Here is a 27,676-nt window from a genome sequence, read left to right as displayed (position 1 = left end):
TCTTTCTCCATACATTGTTACTACAATACTCAACTGTGGTCCCATTGCTATTTATAGTTTACTTGAGCTTGTCTTGGCCTTACTCGGATCTGACCACAATCTTCCCTGTGTCTCGCCTCTATCTAAGGCATCAAGCCCTGCCGGAATCTCCGCAAAAGGAATCTCTGTCAACTCTGGCTCAATCGACTTGTTTGCCAAAAGGTCGAAGACATCTCTCAAGTCCTGTTCACTCGCTCCAAACGATCCAATCAGACTTACACTACGGCCAATCAAAGCATAGCTAGGGATTGTGATCTCGGAACCTGCCAGTCCAACGACGACGACTTTGCCCCCTTCGCTCACCCTTTGAATGGCCTGCTTTGTGGTTGCCCCTGTGCCGGCGAAATCGACGATGGCATCGAACTCCACATCCTGAGCATCTTCCAGGCTCTTGAAACACCCACTAGCACCGAGTCTCTTTGCCTCTTTGAACTTTGACTCAGATATGTCGATGCCGTACACTTTGGCTCCTTTGAGGACTCCAAAGCCGAGACCTGACATCCCAAGGCCACCGATACCAATCACGCCGATCGTCATACCAGGCTTCGCAGCGGCTTCGACTACCACAGCATGGTAGGATGTTGCCATCGCATCAGTCGCCACCGCAGCTTGAGAAAATGGGAGGCTATCCGGGATGTGGACTAATCTTGCCACAGGTGCCAGCACGAATTCTCCGTAACCACCGTCGAATCCAAGACCAATAGCCATTGTCCAGTCCCGAAGCTTGATCGGATATGAGAAAAGCCCCACGGTAACACGTTCGCCGGTTTTGAATTCTTTCACATCAGGGCCGAGTGCTGTAATTATCCCAGAAACTTCGTGGCCGAGAGTAATGGGCCGCTGAACAACCCCATCGATGCCCTTCAATATGTGGCAGTCTGAATGGCACAGACCGGCGGCTTTGACTTGTAGCTGAACCCAGCCGGGGCCAGGCTGAGGAATCGGTAGATCTCGAAGTTGTAGGCCGCCGCCTTTCTCCATGTACTGAAAGGCTTGCATTTCGATAGACTTGTCGTCCAGGCTTATTCAAGTTGGCGCTCCTGAAACCTGGGGGTAGAGGTGAACCACGACTTTTGCCGAGACTTTATGCTTACAGGGCGGGGGCTTCACCCCGCATTTTGGATATTACCAGGCCGAATCCCGCCGGAGTGACTTTTAATACTCCCCGGGGTGGCACGTGTGACAAATCATGCAACATCAGATGCGACGACAGCCAAATCTACGCTACAGTTGAGCCAACGGCTGTCGTTCTACAGCGAGGTGTCGATACTGCTCTAGCGGAATCGGGTCCCGAAGTTGACACCGAGAGCTCGGCCGGCGCGACTGTGGTTGCCAACGGCTTTTCGCGGACATGCGGACGCCGTGGCCGAGGCACAGGCATGTCGGACAATCCCCACTTGATCAACGTGGTTCGGGCGATGCCCACTTAGTTCAATGTCTTACATGGTGGTAACGTAAAGCCTGACTCTTACCAGCGAGTAAGCATCCTGAACAGCATCACCATGCAGCGCCTACAGGGTCCGAGGCGGTCTTCTCGGACGCACCATGGACACCGATCAGAGACATGAATAGGCGCAAACTTTTGAACATAAAGAAAGTCGAGAAATGCTTTATGTTATCGTTGCCCACTGGCTTTGATGTTGATAATTGCAGCATAGCAATACCTATCACCTCACACAATCAAAGTTGACGATCAGTAGAAATGCGCTTTGGTGCGCTATCTTTCGAAGCGGAATCGGTCCCCATGTTTTTACCTCCATACCCGAAACCTCCAGACCCATACAGCTTCGCAATCGATATGATGCTGGGCTATACCTACCGCGTCGCCGCATCTCAAGTTCGCCATCTGGTCCCAAATATGCTAGCTCGAGGATGAGCCTCTCATGTCAACCATAGTGCTCGACTACGGAATGAGTTCTGTGGGGGCGTACAAGTAGTTTGTCCACCAAGTCGAGGTGACTTATAAGAACGAGAAGTTCATATACAGTCTCATCTTGATCCTCGACAACGAGGCAGCCATATTTGCAGGACGTGAGCAGTACGGCTTTCCCAAAGTCTTTGGCAAGGCCGATATTCGGACGACAAACGGTACCCGGCTGGTTCTGGCAAATGCGCAGAGGCCGGCAGGACGAACTCTTTTCGAGTGCGAATTCGTCCCCGACCATCGTATTCCCAGTTTGCGTGCCGCAGACAAATGGGGGCTCAATCTTCGTAGTATTCCACAGCCGTGTGTGGGAACATCGGCGATTCAAGAGCTGATTCCTACGATCATGGACTGGAAATTTCGCGAGATCTGGGCTGGCCATGGTCAGATTACTTTTCCGCGCCGCTCTGCATTTGATCCTTGGTGCGGTGTGAATATTTTACGATACGAAGGAAGCTTCTTTGCACGGGGTCTGACTGGCGAGCTTCGGTGTGGCGGTGAGAGTTTCAAGGTTTGAAAGTTTAAGGATCAGGTCGGGTCTAAGTGATTGAGTTCTTCAAGTACTTTAGACTTTCACCTAGTAGATAACGGTCTAAGATGGCATGAGACTTCACCTTGGAGCATTGGCATCAGTCTTAGCATCTGAAATTCACATGTCGCATATTCGCGCTCGCCCGGATTTGGCGAAACCTTTCGTGATGAGAGTGAATCCAACTGCGAAGCTCCACGACTTCTTCGAATAGTTAGTTCGAAACGAAAGAATCGGAGGAAAGAGAAAGCCGATGTCGATCGACAAAGCGATTGCTTCAAGCGAGATGCTACGATGGCTATAACGGAGGAGTTGGTGACTAAGTGGGTTCGTGAGTGATTGGCTGTGTGATGGAGTTGAAATCGAATCTCGTTGTCCGATCATTTCAAATACCTTCCCATTGATAACCGAAGTTGAATTTCTATGGCCGCTTCGTATGGCTATCTAAAGGCACTATTTTCTGTACTGTTCAATCTCGACACTCGGGCAGTCATTGACCCTGTCAGACCAAGCAGAACTGTCAATATTGAGGTCTATTAAGTCGGCCGGACCGGGGGGTGAGATTAGGTGTGGTCATTGCGGATAGTCAGGCCCATTACGGATACGATCGGACACAACGTCTGAGAAATTGCGATCGCATATGATCAAGGATCCCTCGTCTTGTAAAGTTCCCAGCACTTATCGATAAAGGGACACCGTTTGAATTCGGACCCAAAAACTAACCAGGGCTCTGAAAAGTGGACGTAATCCGAGCCTCCAGGTATCAGTCGCATCCGCGGTTCAAGGCCCGCAGGGTTGATCCAACACACTTCGTCAACAACAAGTTCCTTCGCGCAAGGATTACTTCCGGCCTCGCCACACTGGCGCATTATCATACCGGGTATGATGCTTCCTCGCCTTTCTTACCAGGCCACACAGCATTTGTCCCTCGACCAATGAGACTGCCTGGTCTCGGACCACATTTCCGAATGGGTAAAAAGATGCAGAAGCGAACGAAGTGAAGAATCCTTCTTGTATCCATTAGCCGGCGTGAGGTTACAGTCAGGAACATTGTGGCGTTTGAAGAGCCGAGAATTCTGACAGCTCAAGGGGCACGCTTTGCGGGACATGGACCTCCTGCTGTAATGAGCGAGGGCAAGGGAGGCAACTAAATCAACATTTGTGCCAACATGCCAAACCATTGGCACGATAATCAGAAGAGACAGATCACCCTGTATAAACTTCCTCTTTATGGAGAGCTAGAGTACATGACTGTAGTTACAGTAGTCTTCTTAATACCCCGCCCATCGGTCAAGCTGTCCCGCAGCTCGACCTTGTCCTCACTAATATCGCTGTCATCGCCCCCGGCCCCAGCCGCGACGGTCGTGGTTCCCACAGGCCGAGTGGCGTATGTCTCCATCTCGTAATCGTTCCCTGTTCTATTCATTTGGTTCTTGGGAAACTTCTCGCCTCTGTCTTCGCCCGGCTTGACTGGCCATTGGGTGTTTGACAGAGTCTGCCAGTTACTGCCGCTGCGTAGCGTACCACGGCCGTAGTATGCTCCCGCTGTTGGCGCTTTGGACCCCTTCCCGTAGATACTACCCAGGAAGTCCTTGAAGAGGGGTCGTAGAGTTGGCAGACTTCCAGCTATGATTCCGACATTGGCCTCGATGACGGTCCACATCTGAATATCTCGCGAGTCCCAGGTTGGATCAAAGGCCCTCCCATAACTCGTGACGATATAGTAGACTTTGGCGCAAGCTGCTGCGCATGCAAAGACTCCCAGGCCGAGGACCATCATGAGAGATATTCGAACCCTTTGCGGAACATTGAGCCCCCAAAGCATGGGTGCCGGAATCGCGATTCCAAAGAGCAAGTCTGTGAGGATATTTATCGAAGAGTTTGCATAGGAGAGACCCTTGATCGTATCGACATCCCAGCAGGTTGCCTTGACGTTGAAGTCCCAGAATGCGCGTACATCTGTGCACTGGAAGATAATGGTCTGTGACGAATCCGTTGTGTTAGCAATAGGACCTTCAACCGTGCTCTGGAGGTACGCGATAGTTACTAACGAAAACGCAGGCAATCGTGTAAGCGGTCATGAAGACCATGACCCCAGTGATGAGGTTCTTGTAAAGCTTTTTGGAGGCGATTCGATGTAGCGACGACCCTACAGCAAGCTTGACTAAACAGATAGCAGCCAGGAAAAGGGGTTGAGAGACGAAGGCCATTTGCATCGCTATCGGGTAGTCTTTGACGAGATCAATGTCTCCTACGTGGCGGCCAACTCCGTGAATGACCTGCACGATCAAGACTCCTTGACCAGCAATCGCGATGACCATCGCGGATGTCATGAACCCGTCCTTTGAGATCATTGTCAGCGATTCAAGGCTAATGCCTACTTTCTATTGGAAGGGATATCACGTAAGCCCAAAAATTGCAAACTTACATCGAATCCGAAGCTGTGAATCATGCGAAGGCGCACCCAAAGGCGAGCTGCCACGACAATCAATGCCACAGAAGTGACAGTTAGTGTTGCGGCCAACACCGTGGGTCCCTCATTCTCCTCCGGGTTCGAGACGAACTCCATTCTCTGATGAAGGATGATGAATTTTTGGCATCAGATGACTGAGAAAGATGTAAAGATTCGGTTTAGTTTGGAGAGCAGAGCATTGATAACATCAGCCACTCTAGGCGCGCCATGTCTTCCGTTTTCCGGCCACACACCATAAAGTCATAGAAGCCACGAGTCTATTCCTCGAATTATCCCAATTAGGCTGACAGCAGGCTCTCGGTGCCTTCTTGGCATTCCGCCTCCAGCCTCAGACTGGAAACCAGACTCTGGCTGATTGAAATGAAGCTGCAAGGGTTCGCAAACCCTCATCGGCCCATCTCTTCGCAGCAGTTGCCTTTTCAGTAAGGTCTATGGCATCGACTATTTTTGCGATAGAAAGTACGAATACAAAAAGTCCTTCACCCGGGCTCCCAGTCATGTCAGTTCTGCATCGGAGTGTCTGCGCCGCACCCTTTTCTTCAGATGGTTGGTGGCTTTACAACTTGGCGAAAGGGAGGGCAATGCTGTGATGCTGGGATTAATAAACGGGGGTTTGAAATTCTGCAGGATGGTATGACGGTGCCCCTGGCTGCGAGTTGGTTGTTGGGACTAGAATCTGCATAAAGTCAGAATCTTTTCGACTTCACGGCCCTTCTCTGCCTGTTCTGGGATCAGCGCAAGCCTTGAGCCTTTGTTGCTAGAGCCGTGGGATAAATCTGCACAGCGTCGGGTTCAAGGCTGCATCAGGTAAAGAGTCTTACATGGGAATCTAAAACCAACAAACCAACTGGCCCGGACCTTGGACCGTTTCTGCAACCCCGGCTTCAACCTGCATGATGAAGTCGGGTAATCCGCCGTCTTTCCCGCTGTTCCGGCCTTGGAAGCCAAGATTCGCCAAACGGCCGACGGGTTTTCTTCCCCGTAAAGTGGAACCAATTGCATGTTGGAACAACACATTGCTCGCGACTGAGAGATATTTCGCAGAATTCTTATTTGGGAGGTGTTTACTTGGGCCGGGTTGGTGGCGATGCAAATTGGATCCTTTTACGCGACATGATCCACCATAGAATCCCTGAATATCACGTACGGAGAGAGCACCAACGACGATGTAGTAGGGCCTCGGTCGACTTCTTATCTTGTCACTGATGTGATTCAGTCTCTTCTGATCGGAAGTAGGTCGGCGGGAGGGTTATATATCTGCCACACGGCTGGCGCTTCTCCTGCAGAAGTTCTCTCCCGCACTCAGAAAGTACTCAAGCTCTGAGCCACTCGTTCTTGAGGCCTTGTTTTCTTGTCCCACACAGCAGGCCTCATCATGCACGTTCTCTCACTTGGTGTTTTCGCCCTTCAGGCGGCTTCCGCTGTTCTCGGCAACCCACTCCCTCAGACCGATGACGGGGCCGCTGCTGCTGCCGAGAATGTCGATCAGCTCGCGGCTCTCGCTCAGGCTGCCTACCAGAAGTCGGAAGAGATAATCCAAAGTGGAGAAATCCAGAAGCGTGGAAGCTCCTGCTCTCTTGGAAACATCAAAATCCGCAAAGAGTGGTAAGCTTTGTCCTGGCCATGCTCGCCTTGTAATCTGAACTGCCCTTAACATGAATCTAGGGGTTCGTTACAAAGACAAGAAAAGCTCGACTACATCAAGGCCGTGCAATGCCTTCAGTCAAAGCCTGCCCTGACCCCTTCCGACATTGTTCCTGGTGCAAAGACTCGGTTCGATGACTTCGTTGCCACACACATTAACCAGACTTTCACCATCCACTACACCGGCACGTTTCTATCCTGGCACAGACGTTTCACTTGGTTGTACGAGGAGGCGCTTAGAGAGGAATGTGGCTACAAGGGCACTCAACCTGTAAGTTGCCTGTACAAACCCATGATAGCCATCGGCTAATCAGCATGACAGTATTGGGACTGGGCAAAGACCGCCGTAACTGGTGTCGATAGCTCTCCCATTTTCGACGGCACCGAGACATCAATGTCTGGCAATGGGGAGTTCATCGCTGATCAGGAAGACATCATCCTTACCAACCCTGACGGTTCGGAAGCCGCTCGCCTTCCAACCGGAACTGGAGGTGGCTGCATTACATCCGGTCCTTTCATGAATATGTCTGTAAACCTTGGCCCTTTGGCTCTCTCTCTTCCGGGCGGAGGCAGTGAAACAAACCCGGACGGATTCTTTGCCTATAACCCCCGCTGCCTGAAGCGCGACTTGACTACGGCTATCAACCGAAGGTACTCGAACGCTTCCGCAATCCTGCACAACATCCTGGTTCCTCAGAACGTAGGCAAGTTCCAAGTTGAGATGCAGGGAGATCCCGATTCGGGTACCATGGGCATGGGCATCCACGGAGGTGGTCATTTCGTAAGTGGCTCCGTTCCCTCTGTGTTATTCATGTCACAACGCGAAGCTAACATTCGTCAGACTCTTGGAGGTGACCCTGGAAGAGACTTTTTCGTATCGCCCGGTGATCCCGCTTTCTACTTGCATCACGCGCAGATTGATCGCGTCTGGTGGATGTGGCAGATGCTGTCACCCAACGCTCGTCAGTTTGCTGATGATGCCGTCATGGGAACCAACACATTCTTGAACTCGCCTCCAAGTGCCAACACAACTCTTGACGATGTTCTCGAGTACGGATACGCTGCCGGTCCTCCTATCAAAATTCGAGACACGATGAGCACTCTTGCTGGCCCGTACTGTTATATCTACTTGTGAAGAAATCGGCTTTACTTTGATTACTACTCTCATGTAACGCAAGACACTCTGCAAGTAGAAATGAAGAGTCACCAAACGGATAGTTGTCACGTTATAGATTACACTTAGAGTAGTGTTTAATATAGAAAGACACAACGAAACCCATAAATGTAACAAAGGCCTTCAATCGGCTCGCAAGGGAAGCATCAGTCGTAAAGCAATTTCTCATTGCTTGAGCGATAGTATTAGACAACGCATATGTAATCCTACAATGTCACCCGGTCTCTATGCTTTCGATGCATGACATCGCTATGTCTCAACATCTGGTAAAAGGAATGAGCCAACTCTATCCGGAATTAGCATTGCCCTTTCCAGCACTTGATTAAGATTGAATATCCTAATACGTACCCGATTAATGCATAACATGCACACATGAGTGTTCCTTTGATACCCGGCATCTTCAGGTTGCTCCGCCCATCGCTCAGCAGAAGCCGTGTGGAAAGTGCGGCTGCGCCTAAGAGGGCAGCCGCTTCAAACAAGCTGAAATCAAAAGCTGCGTCTCGGTGCATGATCCAGCCTGCTAAGATAGTTATGGGCGCTGCGCAAAGCGCGATCTGTATGGCTGACCCAGCTGCAACCGCGATGGCGAGGTCTAGTTTCTCTTTCGACGCCATCGTCACGACAGTGACGTACTCTGCCACGTTCCCAATGACCGGCAGAATTATCAAGCCGATAAAAGACTCTGACAGATGGCCTTGATGAGTTATGTCATCAATGGTTCCGACGAGAAACTCGGTGGACATTGACATCAAGGCCGAGCTTATGATTAAGGTGATGACGGAAACCGCTTTTTGTCCCAAGGATCTCCGGGAGCTCTTTTCTCGATCTCGAAGAGTTGCGACTTTCGAACGACTAGTCTGGAAGATGCGCAATCTATCTGAGAAAGACCATCGATGAGCGCCGGTAGTAGTCTGAGAGATTCTATTGAGGTGAGTAGGATCCGCAGTCGAATGACAAATCGACTGACGGCTCAACGACTCTAAGCTATCGCAAGAGCTCTCGCGGCTGTCTCTTTGTTCGATCTTGTTTTCTTTTCTTCCGCGTTCTGATTCTCTATCCTCGCGTGAGGACGCGGAACGTGAGGAATCATCAATGCTATCGAGCTCGACGAAGGTATCAGTAGCACAGCGGACTTCGTTGGTGCCATTCCATATACCCAAACGAGAGTCCTCAAGACGACGGGTCCGAGACGATGATGGAGGGTCAGGTGATACTATCGCTCTGCCATCTTCTAGGTCCGCCACATCTTGGTGTCGGATCGCAGAGATGTGTTGCTCTCTCAGTTCATGTATGAAATAAAAGATGTAAATAAACAGAACCACAAAGGATGAAGCTCTGCTCATTGTCAACATGGCTTCATTCGCGCCATCGCGTGCTTGAAACGTATGGCTGAAAGCGGCCTGGTGTTTATGAATATGGTTCTCAAACAGATGGAAGGTAGGTGTCGCTCACTCACCGGTATCAGAAGAACAAAGACGGAAACAAACAGGAGGCAGCCAAGGAGCTGAGTCCCTGAAGTATCCAAGGCCGGCTCCTGTTGCGATACTCCGCAGACACATAGAGCGGTGCCAAGAATTGGCAGTAAGTTGACAAGCATTGAACCAAGGATTGACGCTTGAACGACTTGGATCTGATTATGTTTGAGGGCGATGCTGCGGACATCAGTACGATCAAACGACTTGATGGGAGCAATAAATGGCACGCTTACATGCTGGAGAATTGTCAATTATCATCGTTTTGGTCAGCGAACTGTGGCCATATGCCAGACTAACTCACAATAAAATCAGCTCCACGAGGTTTCCCATTGTTATGTTTAGCAAAGCTCCGACCGTATCGCCCGCATCGGATGCAATCATCTCAGTAGCTCCAGTGAGCAAAGAGGACAGTGGAACCACCGCTAGGGCATTGGTGATGAATATGACCAGGGGAGCTTTATCAGACCAAAACGCCCAGACGCCAATGGGTACGAAGATGAGAAGGCAATTGAGCCACAATGAAAACATTTTCTTTCGAATTGCTTCCTTGACCTGCGGTGACTCTACAGGTTGTGGAAGAGTTCTATTTTCCAAGGGCAAAAGATCGCGTGAGATGAGACTAGCCTCAGAGCCGGCAGCTTCGGAAAAGGTCAGATGTCTGCTGCCTCCGGGCATCCGAGGGTACATGTACACCGCGTGCAAGGGCATTTTCCCAACCAAGCATAAATATGAGACGAACTATATCCGCAAGAACCACAATGAAGAAAATGTCATCATATGCTTACTTTCGGTCTCGAAATGAGGGGAGTGTGGCGACACGAGCAGACTAGCACCTGAGTGGACGGGGTGTTGTAGCGGCCTCAAGATACAACCCAGAGCGGTTGCTGCCTTTCAAAATTTCCCTCGTACATCTGAACATCATGGCCTTTCGAAAGCCAGTTATTTGTGTGTTTGTTGTGTACGAAAAGCCATCGTATGAGGGATTTTGAGATGCGGCACATGGCCCGTGAGGGGCGTGTTTAATGAGAGCGATTTTTGACGGAGGCCTCCAGATACGTGTTCGAGCGACTACAGTCCAGCTCTGCCATATGCCTCCCCATGTGGCTTACCAAGTTCAGTCTAGTGATATTCCTAGGCTCCGCGTGTCTCAACGATCCTAGAGATTTGCTTATCCATGCGGCGATGGATCCTATTGCGGGACATTTTACAAGCTCGGGAAGATGAAGACAAGCTGGTAAATCTCCAGCGGCCGGATCTCTCACAGTCATGTAGATAAATATCCTACAACCATTAGGATGACAATGCTCCTGCGGTTGTGATGTAGATCTACATTTCACTTCATGTTACATCATAGACCATTCCGCGTCAGCCGTTGGAGCACAAGAGAAGCTGTGCGTCGTCCTCATCTTTCCGAGAAAACCCACACCCGTACCGCACTCTTGCCCACAGGTACGTGTAGGCTTCGCAAAGTTAAGTGAAGCAGCATTTTGTATTTACAGTGCTACAGAACAGGCCTGTTCTAATTTGGGGGGGGGGGGGGATGTAAGCATCTCAGGATACCTTTGGCAGTGGTTGCCAACCATGATGTGGTACGCCCCAAGTGTTAGACCATCAACCATTGAATGTGTCCATCATGAGATGAGAACGAAGAGAAATCTGTACAATAGAACAAACAGCGAGAAATCAGAGCCACAAAATCATTGAGTTGTCGAACACTCCGCCCCGTCTGCATCGCAAATACTCTCGGAGTGTTGTGCCAAATATGTTGAATATTCCTCTACACACCCAAGGCTGAGACAGTGCCGGAGACTTTTGCTGTCCTCGGCAGTTGCGCGAATTTAGTGTTCAATGCCCTTCAGAAGCTCTTCAAGGCTCCCAGATGTGACGACGGTCACCTTCTCACATAGCTCGGGAGGGCATACTTCCTCATAAGCCTTGATGGTGGAAAGTCAGTGTCTTGGTTTCTCAATCCGCACTATTAGTCGGTGTCTACAATCAATTTTCCAGGCTTGTTGGAACAGTCTTCCTTCAACGGTACATGTCGGATCACAGAGGCGGCCAGCGTGGTAGGACCCCAGTTGAATACCGTCGGGGTCAACGGCGCATTCTCGCGAAACTGATGAAGATTATCTAAAGTTCGCGGTAAGCATCAACAGCTGGTTTTTCATGTAAACTACCAGAAGCAAATACCTTCAAAACGAGTGACAACGTCCAAAATAGGCGCGCCCCTTTGGCCGAACCCCACGCCAGTCACACCCCAGTGGGTGCCGTTCATTCGGTCAGCGATATTTGTAATTGGTTGGTCCGGGCCTTGAAACAAAATTGTGACGAATGTTTATCAGTAAGTGATCAGCACTTGGTGGTACGAAAGCATTGTACCGTGAACATTGAAGCCGGCCCTGACAAGTGCGGCGGTGTCATTCCGGAGTTCCTTGTCAACATCAACAGGGTCATAGTGCTCCGCAATCACGTATAAATGATAGGCAGGAAGTCACCTGTGTGTTGTTAGTCGAACGCTCTACTTCTTAAGGGATCTATGCGGTTCTCACGTATAGAAGACGTTCACTTCACCGCATCCAACGTTGGAAGGGTAGGTGATTCGGGAGAGTCGGAGCGGTCCCAAAGATGCAGTCGTGCTCCCCAGAAGCACGAAGGTGAAGATGGTCTCCAAAGAGTATCTCATGTTGAATCTCGACTATGTGAGGGTGCTAACAGTAGCTTTGAAAGTTTGATGATGATAAGTTGAAGTCAGGCGGTGGAGTATAGTAGTTGATGATGATCACAGCTCATCAAGCACCGATTTTAAGGATGACAGCCACGCTTTTGTAGCCAAGTGTCTTTACTCCAGCCGTTGACTATGTTAATTCATCTTCAACTGATGGCATGCCCCTTTCTTCCAGCCGATGATCCAGCCGATGAGTAATCGGCGAAGGTTGAATCGCGACGTCGCGAAATCATTGCACCAAAGTTGTCAGCCTTGTTAGGCAGACTTACAAGCCTGATACGTAATAAGTCGCCTGCATATCCCGGAAGAGAATTTCAGTGTACCCTGTTCTTGTCAAAGAACCTCTACCCAGGTTGATTTGCAGAGTGGCGCACCCACGTCCTAGAATTCTGTATGACCTAAGCGCTCTGCAATATCTTGATGACGCCATGGAGCTTGATTCAGTGTCGATCCAATCAGGTGTTGTATTCAATTTTAATCAACTCATTCAAAGGATCGCAACATTTGAGCAAGTCTAGAGTCAGTAGCTAGAGTGATATGGAGCCCTGAGTGAGGACCTAAGCAAAGTCATGAAACTACCCTCAACTCGGCAGTTGATGGCTGTGCAGTCCTATCTCCAGATATTGTCACAAGGGTCTTCAAGCGATTAAACGGTTGAATGGGCCCCCTAGTCAATAAGACATCCTGCTCATATTGTTATAGGCACTTTTGAACCGTCTACGGCCCCGCAGGTCGCATCCTTCAGAGGTCATCAGGCAACACTGTGGGACTTCCGAAACTTTACCGGGACCGAGTCGGGAACCTTTCATGACCGAGTGCTCCATACCCCGTTGCACCGTAAAACTTCAAGGCCCTCGCTGATCGATTGAAGAGAGCCGCTACGATAGACCATGTGGATTTGTAAGATTTTGTAAGAGTCCTCTAATGAAAAGGAAATGATCCTGCAAAATGAGACCACTACACCATTTGTAATCGATCCAGCTCCACGGAGTTCGAGAGCAAGCATGAACGTGCTGTCTTTCTTGGAGACTCTTAAGGAAAGAGAACGAAATTGACCACCTTCACAAAGTGAGGGTATAGAGTCAACCCCTAGTCTGTTAGACGAGGAAGTATTTTCTACGTCTGCTCTCACATTCTGCGAACAACTATGTGCGTTCCTTTGCCATGCTTGTCCAATCTCTATTGTGGTTGATGGTCACAGCTACTAGTTACCAGGCATCTGATCGACCTACACTGAATTTCGACTTTCCATCGAACCCAAAAGTCCAAAGATTCAAGGTTCACGTCCACGAATCCTTTCTGTATGGTACCTTGCAGAAAGTACGATCTTATAGACCTACACATGGCCTGTCTTCAGAATGGGATACTGAAGGGCCTTCCGCTGGGAATCTGACCGGCGTTGCGGAGTACTGGATCAACCAATACGATTAGAATAGAGTTGAGAAAAGGCTCAACGACGATTTCGATCACTATGCAACGACTGTCCTGGGCGGCGAGAGTCACCCATATCCTGTACCGCTGCACTTTATCCATCATGTCTCCACCAACTCCAATGCAACACCACTACTCCTCCTTCACGGATGGCCATCAACGAATCTAGAGTGGTCAAAAGTCATCAAGCCTTTGTCAGAAAATTACGAACAGTCATTTCACATCGTCGCACCGGATCTACCTGGCTTTGGATTCAGTCCGGAGCTAGAACACCCCGGGCTAGGATTGCGCGAAATGGGATCAGCCTTCGACACATTGATGCACCAGCTCGGTTACGAAAAGTAAGGAATAGTCACTACGGACCTCGGATGGGTCACCGGAATGTGAATGACCATGGATGTCCGTGATAGTATATTTGGTCACATGTGCGACTTCTTTATCGCTGAGCCAACCACTGAAGACCGGGCTCGACTGGGGCAGAATCACACCACCGACGAGGAAACTCTTTACATGAAATCTATCGACAAATGGTTTAGCTCCCGTTGGGCACATTCCGTAGTTCATAGATAGAAACCTCTGACTGTATCCCAAGCTCTGGCTGATAGTCCGATTGGTCTGCTTGGCTGGTTCTGGAATGTCAACTACGCCACTTCCAATGACTACCCTTACACCGAGGAAGAGCTCCTCACGGATGCGATGATGATGTATATACCGGGGCCATACGCAGTTATTCGAGCTTACCTGGGATTCCAGTTTTGCAATCCCGCTTTGAGGGTGATTCTTGCAAGCGTCGTAATCATTGACACCTATGCTAGTCACAATTTCCCCACACAGACGTGCCCACGGGGGTCTCTCAATGGAGTATGGGCGATGGCCCGTTCCCTGACGTTGGCAACTTTGGGTTCGCAGTAAGTTCTATCAATTGTGGAACACGTGTGTCCAGACATCAAAATTGACTTTCGACAGCCAAGAGAATGGGTCTAAAGATCCGTTAAATTGGTGTTTCTCCAGAGACATCGAGTTGGCGGGCATTTCCCAGCTGTCAGTCACCCCGATCTGTGGATGGGTGACGTGCGGGCTTTCTTTTCCGCCCTACGCAAGTCGTCTTCAGTGGAAAAAGATGAGCTGTAGACCATTGTCAGTAAGGCCGTATAAACACCACGACGAGGAGACTCGTTGAGTGGCTGTGTGTAAAATTCAATGCACATGTTGAACGCGATCCAAAAAAAAGTCCCTAATGAAACACGAGCTTCGCGAAGTTATAAAGTCCTTGTTCTTATCGCATAGTCTAGACCGAAGTCTTTGGCATCATACCCTATTATTAGCCTTCAACGGTTCATCTACTCACCTGTAAAATGGTCCCGCTGCGTGTCTGAAGCGCTGTTAGCGTGTCCACGTATCATGCCGCGACGCCACCGAATTGCAGCACCAGCCACTCCCCGTCTCTCCACGACTGGTGCTCAGGAGGATCCTGCAATATCCAAGACAGCTGTCATTGATCCAGACATCGAAGCAAGTTCTCCCTGGAACTGGGGTCGACAAGCGGTGTGTCAGCGGCTGAGTGCAGAACCCCGCGCGGGCAGGGATACAGGCCCAATGATAGAGCTCAAGGGCAAACTATGCCAAGCAAGCTTGTATGACATCCAGTGATCTCCGCAGTCTAACAAGTGACGTCAACCCACTTTCCATGTTCACTGCCAAGGAACACGAATAACAAGCCACCGCGTAGTCTGGGCATCAAATGCGCTCACCCATCAATTTCCCCTTTGATGTTGGGCTTCAGCTGGAGTGTTCTTGACATTCCCCTGATTGATCCACCCTCTAAACGGGCTGACCCACTCTCGCGGTGACCCATTGATATATCATCATTGTTCCTCAAGGCCTCTGGTCTTTCATCGACGAACACCGCTTTGCTCTCCTCTGCATTATTCACTTTTCTGAATTCAGCATCCTTATTCAGAATGGCAGGAATCGTAGATAAGTTGACCGCCTCTGGAGGCACCGAATCAGCAGGTAGGGCACAACGGACCCATTCCCCGGCTACAGTACTTCTTTGTTCGGCATGTTGTGTCTAACATCCCGTCAGGATTCCTCAACGATATCATCGAGCAGCTATGGCCAAACATCAATGTTGCCGGCTGCAGGATGGTAAAGGAGATTGTGGAGCCCATGTTCGCTACGATGCTTCCTGGCCCCCTCGCGAGCCTCAAGTTCGTCAAGCTGGACCTCGGAACTGTTCCCATGCGGGTAGCAGAAGTGGACGTCCACAAGGTTGACAACGGCGGTATCAAGCTTGACATGGACGTGATCTGGGAAGGAAAGAGCGACATCGAGCTCGATGGCAAGATGGTGCCCAAACTGGTAAGACCCTGGTACAAAGATGACCGCTTGACTCGCCCATAGCTAAAGCAGACGACGACAGGGTATCGAGCATGTTCATCTGAAAGGCAGACTTTCCATCCTGCTTGCACCTCTAACAAATATCATCCCCTTGGTATGTCACTTTTACATGACTTCTTAGATAAATGATGCTGGTATGAGTGCTGACTTGAAAATTAAGATTGGAGCTGCGCAAGTCGCCTTCATCAACCCACCAGAACTCAAACTCGACTTCACCAATGCTGCAAACATCGCAGACTGGGCCTTGGTTGATAAGGCTGTGCGCAAGGTCATTCTGGACATCATCGCCTCAATGGCTGTGCTCCCCAACCGTTACCTTGTGAAGCTTGACAGCAACAATGACTACTTTAGAACATACCTGCCTCATTTGGGCGCTCTTCGCCTTACCATTGAGAGAGCAATTGGTATCAACGGCCCAAAGAAGAGTGGCGCCAAGAGACTGTTGGCCAAGATTGTCAAGGATGTCCCCGACTGCTACGCTAAGGTGAACGTTGGTGCTGAGGAGGAGTGGCGCACATCTGTTAAGAAGAATGACCACGACCCAGAGTGGAACGAGACCCACGACTTCCTCGTCGCAGACTACGATCAGCGCATCTTTATTGATGTCCAGGATGATGACCTCGGTGGCGATGACGATATTGGTATCGCGACTACTACGGTCAAGGACATTTTGCTCAATGGCGGCTCCCAGGAGTTGGCTCTTACCCACAAGGACGAGCCTACTGATGCCAAGATCGTCGTCCATGCAAAGTTCTATAACTTTGTGGACAACGCTGAAGTCATCACATCCACTCGAAGTGAGAATGAGCACCAAATCGTCGGTCTCGCAACGGTCCTCATAGCCAGCGCCCTCGGATTGCAGGGCCAGCGCGACGAACTTAACCCCAGTATCAAGGTGACGTGGGGCGCAAAGGAGTTCCGCACTGCCGCCAAGACGTACAGCCCGGGAACAGACATTTTCAACCCGTCTTTCGATCAGGCATTCAGGATCCCTGTGACGGCAGACTTGCTCGCCAACCCTGCCAACTTCAAGATCTCTCTGCTCAACAAGGCTGACGAGACTGGTGCTGTTGAGATTCCTTTCCAGGATATTCTTCATGCGCCTGGCTTGGTGAAGGAGGAGAGCTTCGATGTCGGATCTGGCGCGACTGTGAGAGCCAGTATCTCTCTTCGCGGCTTGCAGGTTGCGCACTAATTAGCTCATGATTTGACGAACATGTTCATGTATAACTACACGATAATACACGACTGAATGATATTAATCAAAACGAGACGTATCTTATGATGAGAGAAGATCGATTTACGTAAGATTAAGTGCCTGTAGCTCTATGGTTCCCTGCAGGAGCTCGCCATCCATCATGCCATGAACGTACGCCTCGCCAACAATTTGGGAATGTGTTGTACAAGTACGTGAACGGGTCGAAGTGATGAACGGTGCGTCTGCGCCAATAATTATCCACACATCATCGCCTACTGATGCTGACATTGGCGCAAGTCCGAGGTATCCTCCGTCGGTTACGAAAGGGCATCTCCCAACGAGTTTGGCAAGGGCAACACTCATGTACTTCATGCCCTCGGAATGCTTTCCTTGTCTCAAAGCTTGGTATGACGTGAACATTTTACCAGATGCCCTTTCCGTCTCCCAGTTGAATGCAAACTCTCGATCAGCGATGGGAGTTCTCCACAACGCCTCTCCCAGTGCTTCATCGGTTTTGTAGACTGTATTAGTCCCTGCCAGTGTGGAACCAAGATCGTCGAGCCATCTGATAAACAATGACTGTTGAAGACTATCTGCCTCACCGTCCAACCCATTCAATCTTACGAAAGGCGCTCCTTGTTTGACGATCTTGCCGACTTTCATAGCCTTCAACGATAGCGAGTACGTATTGAATGGATTCTTATCCGAGAATGCCGCTGATAGAGACTGTGAGAGTGATCCGGAGGCCGTGTATGCTCTTTCTCTATTTTGGCCTCGGACCATAAAGATGGATGGGACGTGTAGCGGCTGCGCCAGGAATTTCGAGGACCAGTCGGGTGCCCATGACGGTTTGCCTAGATTCATACCCGCGGAATAGCTGTGTACCCCCCCTAGCCCTGCAAATGATAGGATTCTCGGGCCGTAGTAGATCAGACAGGCTTTGGCTACCTCTGTCCGAATCGTTTGCCAATCCTTGTTGTACTGGACTGGAATGAACGGGCTCAAATCCGGGCTAATCAGGCCTAACAGCGAGAAGACATAGTCTCGTTGATCGGAGGCCTGGAGTTGAGCCTTATTTGCCATTCTTGAGAGTAAAGAGAAAAGGGCGAAGAGTGAAGAGTTTGGACGAGTGAAGGCCACTGGAGTAACCCTATCGAGAGCCGCTGTAAGAAAAGCCACCAGCGTGGAGCTGTCGCGCCTCCCCGTGCCTGCGCCGATAATGTTCAAATAGTCGCGCACACCACAGAGCACCCAAAATCCGTTATAGAATGCATCCCAAGAGGTCCAAGTATCACCGCAACAGACCACACAGTCTTTTGATAGCACGCGTTCCTGAATCACCCAGACGCGCTGGAACCACGCTCGCTCGAATAAAGAACCGATAGCGTTCAATCTTGCTGACTTGTTGTGACAAAGCTCTCCGAGTATCCCTCTGAGCACGGCCTGGACTCTATCGACAGTCGGATTGACGGCGATTTCAGTAAATGGGAATTCGGACCATGACATGACAGCAAAAGCCCCCGAGTCTACCAACTTGTTTAATTCGAAAAGAGTGTTCATTGCCAGATCACTGTCCAAGCTTGTCAGGCCGAGCCAAACAAAGGTTTTGGTAGCGTAGCGGTAGATTTCTCTCATATAAGACACCTGGTGAGCTCTCTCTGCTTCGTTTTGCTGGTCGATACACAAGGCATCGATCCAAAAGGTTGATCCGAGGTTCTCGCCAATTCGTCGAGAAGCCAATTGCTTCAGAGCTGCTTCTAAGTTTGTGGTAACTTGAACCCACTGGTCCTCCACTAGGATGTCCTTCGTGATCTCGGCATCTCCCCATGCGTATGAAACCGCCACGTATGATTGCCTCTCGTTGAGGCTGGCGTGCTTCAGACGACAGCGAATGGGTAAGTCCGCCGTAGACCCCGGATCTTCTGTCTCCAGAGGTGCTATTTCGATGAGGCGAACTTCTTTCTTTTCTGGATCTAGCGATTGATATAGGAAGGACCGCAAGCTGGTAGTCATCCGATGTTCGGTCATTGGCCGCGATGAAAGGCAATAGCAAGATTGGTGACGTGTCGTTGAGTGAAGTACTCCGGCGTATAGTCCTCAACTGCCTTCTGATTGCACTTACTATCTCCAATTGTGACTTGAAAGGGGGCGATACTTCTAATGGTCGCTTTTCTGTGGCTCTTCAACAGATTGGGTTTGCTCGTTGCAGCAGCAAGATTTCTAGCGCTTTGCTGTGCCCCTCTCTCACATGGCAACTCTGCTGACATGTTGCGGTTGATCCTGTTGGTCCAACCAATCATGGAACGCTGCGATAACCAATCGTCTTGTCGTGCGGGTATGATTGGTTGTGTTCTCCAAGCAGTGCGTTGGCCACTTCACTCTCCGTATTCCGCACCCTCGAGATACGATACCTCCTATTTCTTAAGTTAACTCTAGTGTACAGACACGAAAGGATAATTTTCACCTCAGTGAAGCATCATAGTACTTTTATCAGAACAGAATGGAAACACTCTTCTAGCTACCTTATTTAAGACCTATTTCTGGTTACAGAGTGCCACGAAACTCGTAATATTGGTTCTCATTCACGATTATATCGACGGAATAATCAGTGGGTTCAAAGCTAGGGATACTGGAAGCAGTTGTCAGAGATTGAGATGTAGAGAACGTTCGAGGAGCCTTTTTTTTCAGATTTCGTCACAGCAGAGTGTTTGGTCGTGTCCTGAAATAGCGTATGCCAATCGTTGAGTAAATGCATGTACGATCTTCCGTTGCTAACCCAATACCTTCGGAGACGGGCCTTGGCCTCTCAAGGGCCCACCTCGGTAGGTGTAGCCTTGGTAGAGAAGCTGGAGTGCCGATTGAAGACATCGTCGATCACGTCTTTCGCCTCGTCAAAATTAGAAAGATTTCAGCCGAGGATAGCTCTTGCTGGACACTGAATCTGAAGTCTTTCGGCTTGACTTCCCCAAGCTATGCGGGTTACGCGAATGAATCTATTGTGCTTCAGGGGCTGACTGTATCTCATTGAGAAAGACATACATCTACATGTACAGCAAAAGTGGGCAGTGAAAAGTATATTCTGTCACGCCAAGATCTCAAGGTGTTTCTAGCCGACAGTAAGGTAAAATTTGTAAAGGTTAATAACAAAGATCCCAGAGGTCAGCGGCAAAGAAAACCCAAAAGAAAACACATGAGAGGGGCTCGAACCAGAGACCCTACTCAATTGAGGATGTAAAAAAGTTGTCATGACACCGCATGTACCCATTAGGCTACAGAGGCACCCGAGTCGTCACCACACGATATGAGCCACGGACATAGCTGTCTCTATATTTCCTGAGCGCTACGGATAGTAGCTTAAACGAGGGCTTCAATAAGGGAAATTCAAATCGAACGCGGGTGTTTCTGTTCCTGGCTTTTGACGTTCTCCAGCCAAAAGATATTGCTCTCAACCTTGAAGTCATCCCCTGTCTTATTGAATTCCCATCACGTTGCCCTCTATGTTCTCGCCCTCCATCCAGTGTTATACCTAGACACTTCGCGTGAACAGTTTCCCATGGCCTCGTGCAATTTAGCCCCGCGTTGTCTCGTCCAAGCGGTCCGGTGCTCTAGTGCTGGTCTTTCCATTGCTACCTTATATGATACCGCTTGACCGTGCCTCCCCCGTTCTTCTCTGAACTCGCTGTTGCCCTGTTTCCGTTCTCGAACCCTGTGCTCCTGCTCTTTGCTTCCTGGCGGCTACTTCGACCATGTCCCTCACCTGGCAGTCTCGGGCCATCCTCCTTCTCGTTTCAACATCGCCACCACACCACACCCTCACCATCCTTCCCCGTCTATCTCTTTCCTTCCGCATACCTCATCCTTACTTTCCCATCTCTTTCCCAACTGTTCTAGCCCTTCCCACACTTCCCCCGCCGCCTCTCCCATCAATCAGTTTCCTTCTCGTCGTCGTCGAAGACACCGTAGGTGGCCTACTTGGCGCATGGCACTCGCTCGTCACCACACGATGTCGAGAGATCCCGGGTTCGAGCCCCGGCCAATCTCACCTCAGAGTGGGTTGCGGATTACGTCTTCCCTTGGGTCCACTCAGGGATGAGATGTAGTAGGCCAATGTGCTTTGCGAACTCTTTTTGGATTATGGTTTAGTTGAATACTTAATGAAATTGTAAAAAGAAAGGAGTGGGGGAGGCGTCTGGTTCTGTAAGTGCTTGCTTGACTTCGGGTGGGTGGACGATGGTAATGGTGGTGGCGGCGATAGCGACAGCGGCCTGGCGATGGTGGTATTTGCTCAGACATTGCAACCAGTCGAATGATCCCGGCTTATATGCACATGACTTGGAAAAGAATCCTGAGTCTCATCTCATTGAGGATTTTGAGGGAGACGAGAATGGGTTTGGGTTCGACGACCAGAACCGGCCGTGCGAAAAGCACACAAGACTAGGTAAGAGACAGGAGGCACTGCAAGATTTTGGAGATACGATGGCGATGATGTGAGACAGAACATGTGGTAACGAGCACATGGCATCAGGTTATCAACGATTGTCGAGTGACCTGTTGAATGCCGAGAGGCCGCCGCAAGACCGATACATTTTACAGCCGAGATAACCACAGTTACCAGCGTGGACTCTCCCACCATGGTGAGGACAAGGCTCTTCCGGCACAGCCCTAAGACAGCCCAACTCACCTGACATGTACAACACACTGCATCTATTATCATGATGCTGGACATTTAAAACACCTGTCTATTTGCAGAACTATGTGCGTTGCTTGCATCTTTGAAGTATTCTCCGATTACAGACCTGCGACCAATAGTGCACAGGTTTCGCCCAACCACGAACCATACGGCACGGGAAGTATGGCTCTGCCGATGCGACAGAGCCCTCAATCATTCCATGCACCCACTTCTTCAATGCACTCTCGCCTCTTCGGTTCTTGTGTGTATCGCTACTTCTATTTATGGCGGAGGGAGCCCTGTGGCGCCTGCAGCGTGTCCGCCTCGACGCCCGAGGAGAAGGCTGTGGTTGAGGGGCAGCATAAGCGGCAAGTTATGATGGATATTTAAGAGATCGCCCCCCCTAACTTGACTGAGAGCCTTTGGCTCCTTCATCAACTTTCTCTTGGATGGTTGACTCATTACTTACCTTGCAGTTATTGTTGGTTCTGTCAACGTACATTTCTCACAAGTTTCCGCAATGGATACCTACAATCTATTGCCACACGATGGCCTTTCGAAGTCAGTTCGATCCAAATCATATCCAGAGAGGTGTTTTGAATCTGGCCCGAAGAGCATGCCTTACACCACTGGAGCTCGGAGTCATTGGGCCTTATGTCGGACCAAGGCTGCGCAGAGTCATACTTTACTTATTTTTTGAGGCCTTGTTTATGAAGTATTATCGCTCTTAATAGCGCTGGTTTCCTTTCTTGGTCTTCTGGTTCTCTTTTCGGCGGACGGTATAAGCCTGAACCGAGCTGGTCATTCGGGCCTAGGTCTTCACACATCACTCTGAACGCCATGGTTTCGATAGTTTCAACTATCTTTCGCAGCTGCATCCTTTTCCCAGTCGCAACATGCATAAGCCAGTTCGGCTGGATTTGGATGAGAAACCCGCATGGAAGATCGCTTCAAGACTTCCCGTCGTTTTCTTCTGCTAGCAATTATCCCCTTGGCAGTTTGTTCCTTCCTTGGAGGCTACGGTTTTGGTCGGCTACTTCCCAATGTTTTCTACCTGAATGTGACGTTCCTAACGAAAGTCATAGGCACTTTGCAAGTCTTGGCGCTACAATACCGCTTGTAGCGTTTGTATCAGGGCCAATCTTCCAGCAGAGCGTTACGTATGAGATCAAAACAGTCATTGACCCTACTTTCCCGCAACCACACTCGTATTGACCTTTCTGTTTCTCGCTGCCACGACTGTGGAGACGCGTAGGAGGGCTATTGGTGTGTGGTTGTCGAGTCCATTGGCTCTTTTCTTTAATGGGCATCCGGATTCGAGCGGCAAAAACGTTCGTTCTAACGCCAGTCCCGAGTCTCTCAATACAGCTGATGGTCTGGTCCAGTTTGCATCGGGGTTCAAGACTTGCATCGCTAAAGGCTCTCGCACGATCGACGCAGCGGCGAGAGAGCCTGTCAAGCCGCAAGAGGAAGATATTGAACTAGGATCACTTAGTAGATTTGACTCCAGCCTGGTTAGCGTGCATGAAGGCAGAACAAAGTCTGATTGGTCATATCCCCCAGAAGCACGACATTTTGCAATTGCTTGGCTCATGGGTGAGAAAGTCTGCTCTGACATTGGGGTTCTCGGGAACGAGAGGTTTATAGACCATCGACGAATTCGAGAATGAGCCTCAGACTAACTTTTGAAGGTTATCAGGTGTTTTATAAGAGCATGAAAAGTGTTTGTATACATGAAAGTCAGACTTTTGTGTCGTTAATAGAACTCTTGGATTTCTTCAGATCATGTTACTATGTTTGATCATAATCATGAATCTTTTCACATATTCACTCACTACTGTGTAATCACTGATACTGTGTATTAATGACGTGTAAACAATATCGAGAACCACCCGAACAGCCAGCAAAGGCAGAATATAGAAACAAACACTCACTACTGCTCTCATTCCAAGCAGAGGGAAAAGAAGATTCTTTCCTCAAGAAGGGAGGGTCCCTGTGCAGCTTCACAACTTGATAAACCATAAGAATTTCGAACGAATTCATAGAATACCTTATTAATCGGAGGAAGTGTGCGTACTGAAGACTACACGCGAGGAGTCAATATCATTCGTGGATTATGAAACGATAAGATCATGTACAGGCAGGGGCTCGTGAGCGTGTTATCTTGAATGAACGGCTCATCTTTTGCGCAAAAACGAGGCCTACGAGGATCTATCGGAAGAATGTCCCGCATATCAACTTCGTCACATTCACTCTCGCCTGGTGTCTTTAATCCTTGTGTTCGGTGACCTTTACCCAAAAGTTATCCTGCATGAACAAATTGTGATTGACGCTATGCCAAGGCTTAGCGGGATCCAAAATCTGGAACTCAAAATTGCGAAGCAACTGAGTGTGTAAATGTCAGCATCTCAGCACCTCAGAGTGCCACTTCAATCTCAAACTTGGGGCGGAAAGACAGTGCTTACTTCAACAAACACCTTATTCAATTCCAGAAATGCAACATTCTTTCCCGCACAACCCCATCGCCCATACCCAAACGCGAGTTCAGTTGTCTTCTGCATCTTATCCTTTGTCGCCGCGTCGGCTTCGATCCATCGCTCAGGCTGGAAGAGGTCCGCATCTTTACCAAATACGTCGGCGCGACGAAGCGTGCCCCATACGTTCTGGGCGATGCGCGTGCCACCCGGAACAAAGTGTCCATTGATAGTGTCTCCTCCGGCGGGCACTTCTTTGGCGCAAAGGCCGGTGAAGGGCGCGCACATCCGGAGACCTTCATAGATAATGGCCTGGCTTTGGTGAGCAAGTCCAGGCTACGATTATCAGGAGCGAGATTTGGGGGGCCTAACCTGAAGGTAGGGTAATGTTTTTCCTTCCTCATAGGTAATTGGGGATGATATCCGGCCTTGGGTGATAGCTGTGCTAATTTCGGTTTTTAGAGTATGATATGCGCGAGGCGATGTGATAAGATGCAGGAAAGTCGTCCGAATTGCTGTTGCGGTTGTGTCTGATCCAGCAATGATCTGGAAGAGAACTTCTGTTTCACACTCGCTCTGGCTGACGCCGTGCCGGATAAAGGCACCCTGGTTGTTCTCAGCTTTGCTCCAGACAGGATAGCTGACAGATAACCTACCAGCATGTCCGGTTCCTCCTTTGCATCTGTACCGAAACGTCGTCCGACAACCTCCTTGGCTACTCTGTTTCGATCAGCATCGCAGCATCATGCTACTCATAGAGGAACCACTACGTACCCCATTAGCTTTCCCAATCCGCTCTTGTCAGTATGTTTCGGGCCGACAGCGCCTAGAACGGGCTTGGAAAACATAAAGCTGGCAAGCCATGGCACCTCACTGCATAGCTGCAGAAGCGGTATAGCCGCCTCCGTGGTGCTGATGTAGTCATGGACATCCGAATCAGTGGCTAGGTACCCAAACTCTTTTCCATACGCAACTCTGGTAATAACATCCAACGTGAAATATTGTGTTGTCTTGCCCAGGTCCATCGGCCTGACCTCGTCGTCGGTAGTAACATACTTCCTCTTGATGAGGTCCACGAAACCAGCGACCTGGGAGTTGATGCCGTCTTCGAGCGCCAGGTTCTCTTTGCCGGCGTATCCAGCTGCGCACTTCGCTTTCAACTTGTCATGTGCGCCGGTGTCGCGCAGACTGAACAAGCTGTCTTCGTGAGGATTTAGCTTTGTGGTATCGTACCAGGATGATCGGCCGTAAGGTGATCGGGCAGCGTTCATGCGACGTAGGATATCCGGGTCGTCAGTGACGAGGTCGTTTGGGCCAATGCGGACTAGGGAACCATGTTTCCTGTTGAGGTTGGTGAAGTGCTCGGCCGGTCGACCGGAGCGGGCGTTTGATATGAGCCATATGTAAGAGAAGCGTCCGATGAGCGGGCCCGGGAAATCGCGGAGACGGCCGTAAGCTATGATAGATGAGACGACATAGTAGATGATGAAAGCGAAGCTGAGATAGAGCGGTGTCGCGCCTGCATCGAGGTATGAGGTGAAATTTGATGGCGTCATATTTCCAGTCGTCAGCTCGTTCTGCAACTTTATTGCAATACTGAGGGAGGCAAGATTGAGTTGACTTCAATTTCAATTGCAACTACAAGGCTCTTATCCAGTCGTAAGGGTCCCCCATTATATGGTCTAGTATTTTCAATGCCGACAGCGATCATCTTCTACTTTCCGGGTTTGCCCCGTCCAGATATTGGCTAGACCTCTTGCCATGCCAACGCGTTGATTGTTGGAACCCCGCCTCTTGTTACATCGCTCGGGATTCTAGAGACGTCTTGAGGATGACAGCGCTGACTTCCATGTCGATAAACCAGGGTTTGCGGATTGGATGGCTTGGTGTACCGGGCCGTTGACACCAAAAGTCCCAAATGCCGATTATGAACCTACCTCAATTCGGATACTCCATCTGGAAGAGTCGCACTGCCCAGCCTACGGTATCATTCGATTGCAGACAATCAGTCTATCGATGCCAGGTGATGTCCAATGACGACCTTCCTTTCGGACCCGGGCAAGATGGGAACGAAAGGTCGGCAATTGGAGAATTCAGACAATTACGCTTGTGATTGGATGTTTTGGGGGGAAACTGGAGGAGAGGCAGCTTTTGTGGGTTCCTCAACCTTGTCTTGTGTAACGTAGGGATCACGGATATGTCGGCGTAAGCGCTTGAGCTTTTATGGTTACAACGAATGTGCCATGATGGATCGCTATCGGACTCTGAAAGATTTTGAAATGGGGCAATGGGCAAAGAAGGTGTCTTGGTAAGCTGTTGCTATTCACGGACAAGCGACCATTTGCCAAGGAAAACTCAGACATTGTCGACGACCCATATAGGCCCACAGACACGAGCTGGAGGAGTAATAGAGGAAGCGTTATTGGTCGGAGGAGGGACGGGGCATGAGCATAAGGTACACTAGGATAAGGAGAAGGGTAGCAAACATTGCGATGAAGTATGCGATGGTTGAGAAACATTACGAGACAGCAACGACTTCGAGCCAACTTTGCAAAGACTTCCATGATCTGGAATCTAGCCCGAAGATGAAGGACATCTAGCTAAAATGGGATAGCTCGAGAGGCGAAAAGCTGATGCTTGGGAAGAGAACGGGGAGGGTTGTCCATATTAAAAACACAGTAGCATACAAATTCCGTCGGAGACTTGACAAAAGGGCCCCCCATATCTTCCTTCATTCGAGTCTCACCGTCCGCAAGGCACGATTGCTCCGCCGAGTGTTGGTGGTTATTAGTACATTATCGTTTACAGTACAGTCGTCTTCAGCGCGGCGACGCCCAAAGTGATTCCGTGAGTAGAGCCCAAAGTCTTATTGAGGTGCCTTGGTGCGCAACTGAACGCCGTGCCACTGCTTCATCATGTCGCCCAAGACGGCGTTGACCATGCGCTGCTGCTTCAGCATGTTGGCGCCCTTGAATTTGGCCGAGGTGATGTCGATGGCGTACATGGAACCGCATCCGCCCGAAACGTCTTGAACGATGAGTTCCGAGGGCGTGAACTCAGCAACCAGCTTATCCCATATCGTCGACTCGGCATCGTCCAGGTGGTCGGGCTTCTCGAGGGCTGTTGCGGTCTCGGTCGCGGAGGAGTAGGAGCGCTTGGAGATGGATCGGAGGTTGGATTGAGGCAGTGGTCGGATCGCCTTGGAAACTTGGACTCTAGGAGCGGATCTCAGGGCGTCGTTTCTTGTTGCGATCGACAGACTTGAGAGGGGAGCCTTTGCGATGATGGTGTTCGTGGGCTTGGGGAGCGCAATTGCGCGACGGCACGCTCTGCAAAGCATTTTGGACTGATTCGGTGATTAACTTGTTGGCTATTTGGGCCGTGGTGTAAGAGGATTTGGCAGCGGCTTCAACTGGGGTCGCTTGAGGCTATCGCGGTCGAATCGAGGTCTCCAAATAATTTGCCGTGGATTTGGTGGGAAGCTTCAATTCGGAATTTCTAAGCTCGCAGCTATTGACGTC

At 49.9% G+C, this 27,676-nt stretch overlaps 10 protein-coding genes across 10 annotated transcripts; 3 read left to right on the top strand and 7 right to left on the bottom strand.

The window, feature by feature from the left end:
* Positions 1-51: 51 nt before the first annotated feature.
* CPAR01_16265 (alcohol dehydrogenase GroES-like domain-containing protein) lies at positions 52-1,038 on the bottom strand (the record flags this gene model as incomplete). Its single annotated transcript, XM_060500510.1, has 1 exon — positions 52-1,038. One exon carries the CDS (start codon positions 1,036-1,038, stop codon positions 52-54), a length of 987 nt encoding a protein of 328 aa, XP_060340691.1.
* An 884-nt stretch (positions 1,039-1,922) lies between these two features.
* CPAR01_16264 (acetoacetate decarboxylase) lies at positions 1,923-2,480 on the top strand (the record flags this gene model as incomplete). The annotated part of the gene is made up of 2 exons (XM_060500509.1): positions 1,923-1,975; positions 2,027-2,480. The coding sequence occupies 2 exons, from the start codon at positions 1,923-1,925 to the stop codon at positions 2,478-2,480; spliced, it is 507 nt and encodes a 168-aa protein (XP_060340690.1).
* A 1,240-nt stretch (positions 2,481-3,720) lies between these two features.
* On the bottom strand, positions 3,721-5,061 carry CPAR01_16263 (uncharacterized protein; the record flags this gene model as incomplete). Its single annotated transcript, XM_060500508.1, has 3 exons — positions 3,721-4,473; positions 4,544-4,834; positions 4,921-5,061. 3 exons carry the CDS (start codon positions 5,059-5,061, stop codon positions 3,721-3,723), a joined length of 1,185 nt encoding a protein of 394 aa, XP_060340689.1.
* A 1,279-nt stretch (positions 5,062-6,340) lies between these two features.
* On the top strand, positions 6,341-7,744 carry CPAR01_16262 (uncharacterized protein; the record flags this gene model as incomplete). Its single annotated transcript, XM_060500507.1, has 4 exons — positions 6,341-6,570; positions 6,631-6,880; positions 6,932-7,390; positions 7,451-7,744. 4 exons carry the CDS (start codon positions 6,341-6,343, stop codon positions 7,742-7,744), a joined length of 1,233 nt encoding a protein of 410 aa, XP_060340688.1.
* A 288-nt stretch (positions 7,745-8,032) lies between these two features.
* Positions 8,033-9,966, bottom strand: CPAR01_16261 (vacuolar calcium ion transporter; the record flags this gene model as incomplete). The annotated part of the gene is made up of 4 exons (XM_060500506.1): positions 8,033-8,069; positions 8,132-9,183; positions 9,240-9,435; positions 9,560-9,966. The coding sequence occupies 4 exons, from the start codon at positions 9,964-9,966 to the stop codon at positions 8,033-8,035; spliced, it is 1,692 nt and encodes a 563-aa protein (XP_060340687.1).
* A 1,130-nt stretch (positions 9,967-11,096) lies between these two features.
* CPAR01_16260 (uncharacterized protein) lies at positions 11,097-11,533 on the bottom strand (the record flags this gene model as incomplete). The annotated part of the gene is made up of 3 exons (XM_060500505.1): positions 11,097-11,192; positions 11,252-11,388; positions 11,449-11,533. The coding sequence occupies 3 exons, from the start codon at positions 11,531-11,533 to the stop codon at positions 11,097-11,099; spliced, it is 318 nt and encodes a 105-aa protein (XP_060340686.1).
* Positions 11,534-15,375: 3,842 nt separating this feature from the next.
* On the top strand, positions 15,376-17,009 carry CPAR01_16259 (C2 domain-containing protein; the record flags this gene model as incomplete). The annotated part of the gene is made up of 4 exons (XM_060500504.1): positions 15,376-15,427; positions 15,501-15,775; positions 15,837-15,908; positions 15,975-17,009. 4 exons carry the CDS (start codon positions 15,376-15,378, stop codon positions 17,007-17,009), a joined length of 1,434 nt encoding a protein of 477 aa, XP_060340685.1.
* Positions 17,010-17,114: 105 nt separating this feature from the next.
* CPAR01_16258 (uncharacterized protein) lies at positions 17,115-19,279 on the bottom strand (the record flags this gene model as incomplete). The annotated part of the gene is made up of 2 exons (XM_060500503.1): positions 17,115-18,985; positions 19,135-19,279. 2 exons carry the CDS (start codon positions 19,277-19,279, stop codon positions 17,115-17,117), a joined length of 2,016 nt encoding a protein of 671 aa, XP_060340684.1.
* A 4,670-nt stretch (positions 19,280-23,949) lies between these two features.
* CPAR01_16257 (cytochrome P450) lies at positions 23,950-25,711 on the bottom strand (the record flags this gene model as incomplete). Its single annotated transcript, XM_060500502.1, has 5 exons — positions 23,950-24,066; positions 24,147-24,467; positions 24,528-24,761; positions 24,812-24,875; positions 24,930-25,711. The coding sequence occupies 5 exons, from the start codon at positions 25,709-25,711 to the stop codon at positions 23,950-23,952; spliced, it is 1,518 nt and encodes a 505-aa protein (XP_060340683.1).
* A 1,310-nt stretch (positions 25,712-27,021) lies between these two features.
* Positions 27,022-27,495, bottom strand: CPAR01_16256 (BolA-like protein; the record flags this gene model as incomplete). The annotated part of the gene is made up of 1 exon (XM_060500501.1): positions 27,022-27,495. The coding sequence occupies one exon, from the start codon at positions 27,493-27,495 to the stop codon at positions 27,022-27,024; it is 474 nt and encodes a 157-aa protein (XP_060340682.1).
* Between the last annotated feature and the right edge of the window lie 181 nt (positions 27,496-27,676).

The sequence above is a fragment of the Colletotrichum paranaense genome, assembly GCF_030867605.1.
Source record: "Colletotrichum paranaense strain IMI 384185 chromosome Unknown Scaffold_24.1, whole genome shotgun sequence".
Taxonomy (NCBI): Eukaryota; Fungi; Ascomycota; class Sordariomycetes; order Glomerellales; family Glomerellaceae; genus Colletotrichum; species Colletotrichum paranaense.
Note: the sequence above shows the minus strand (reverse complement) of the source record. Positions and strands in the feature narration are given on the sequence as shown.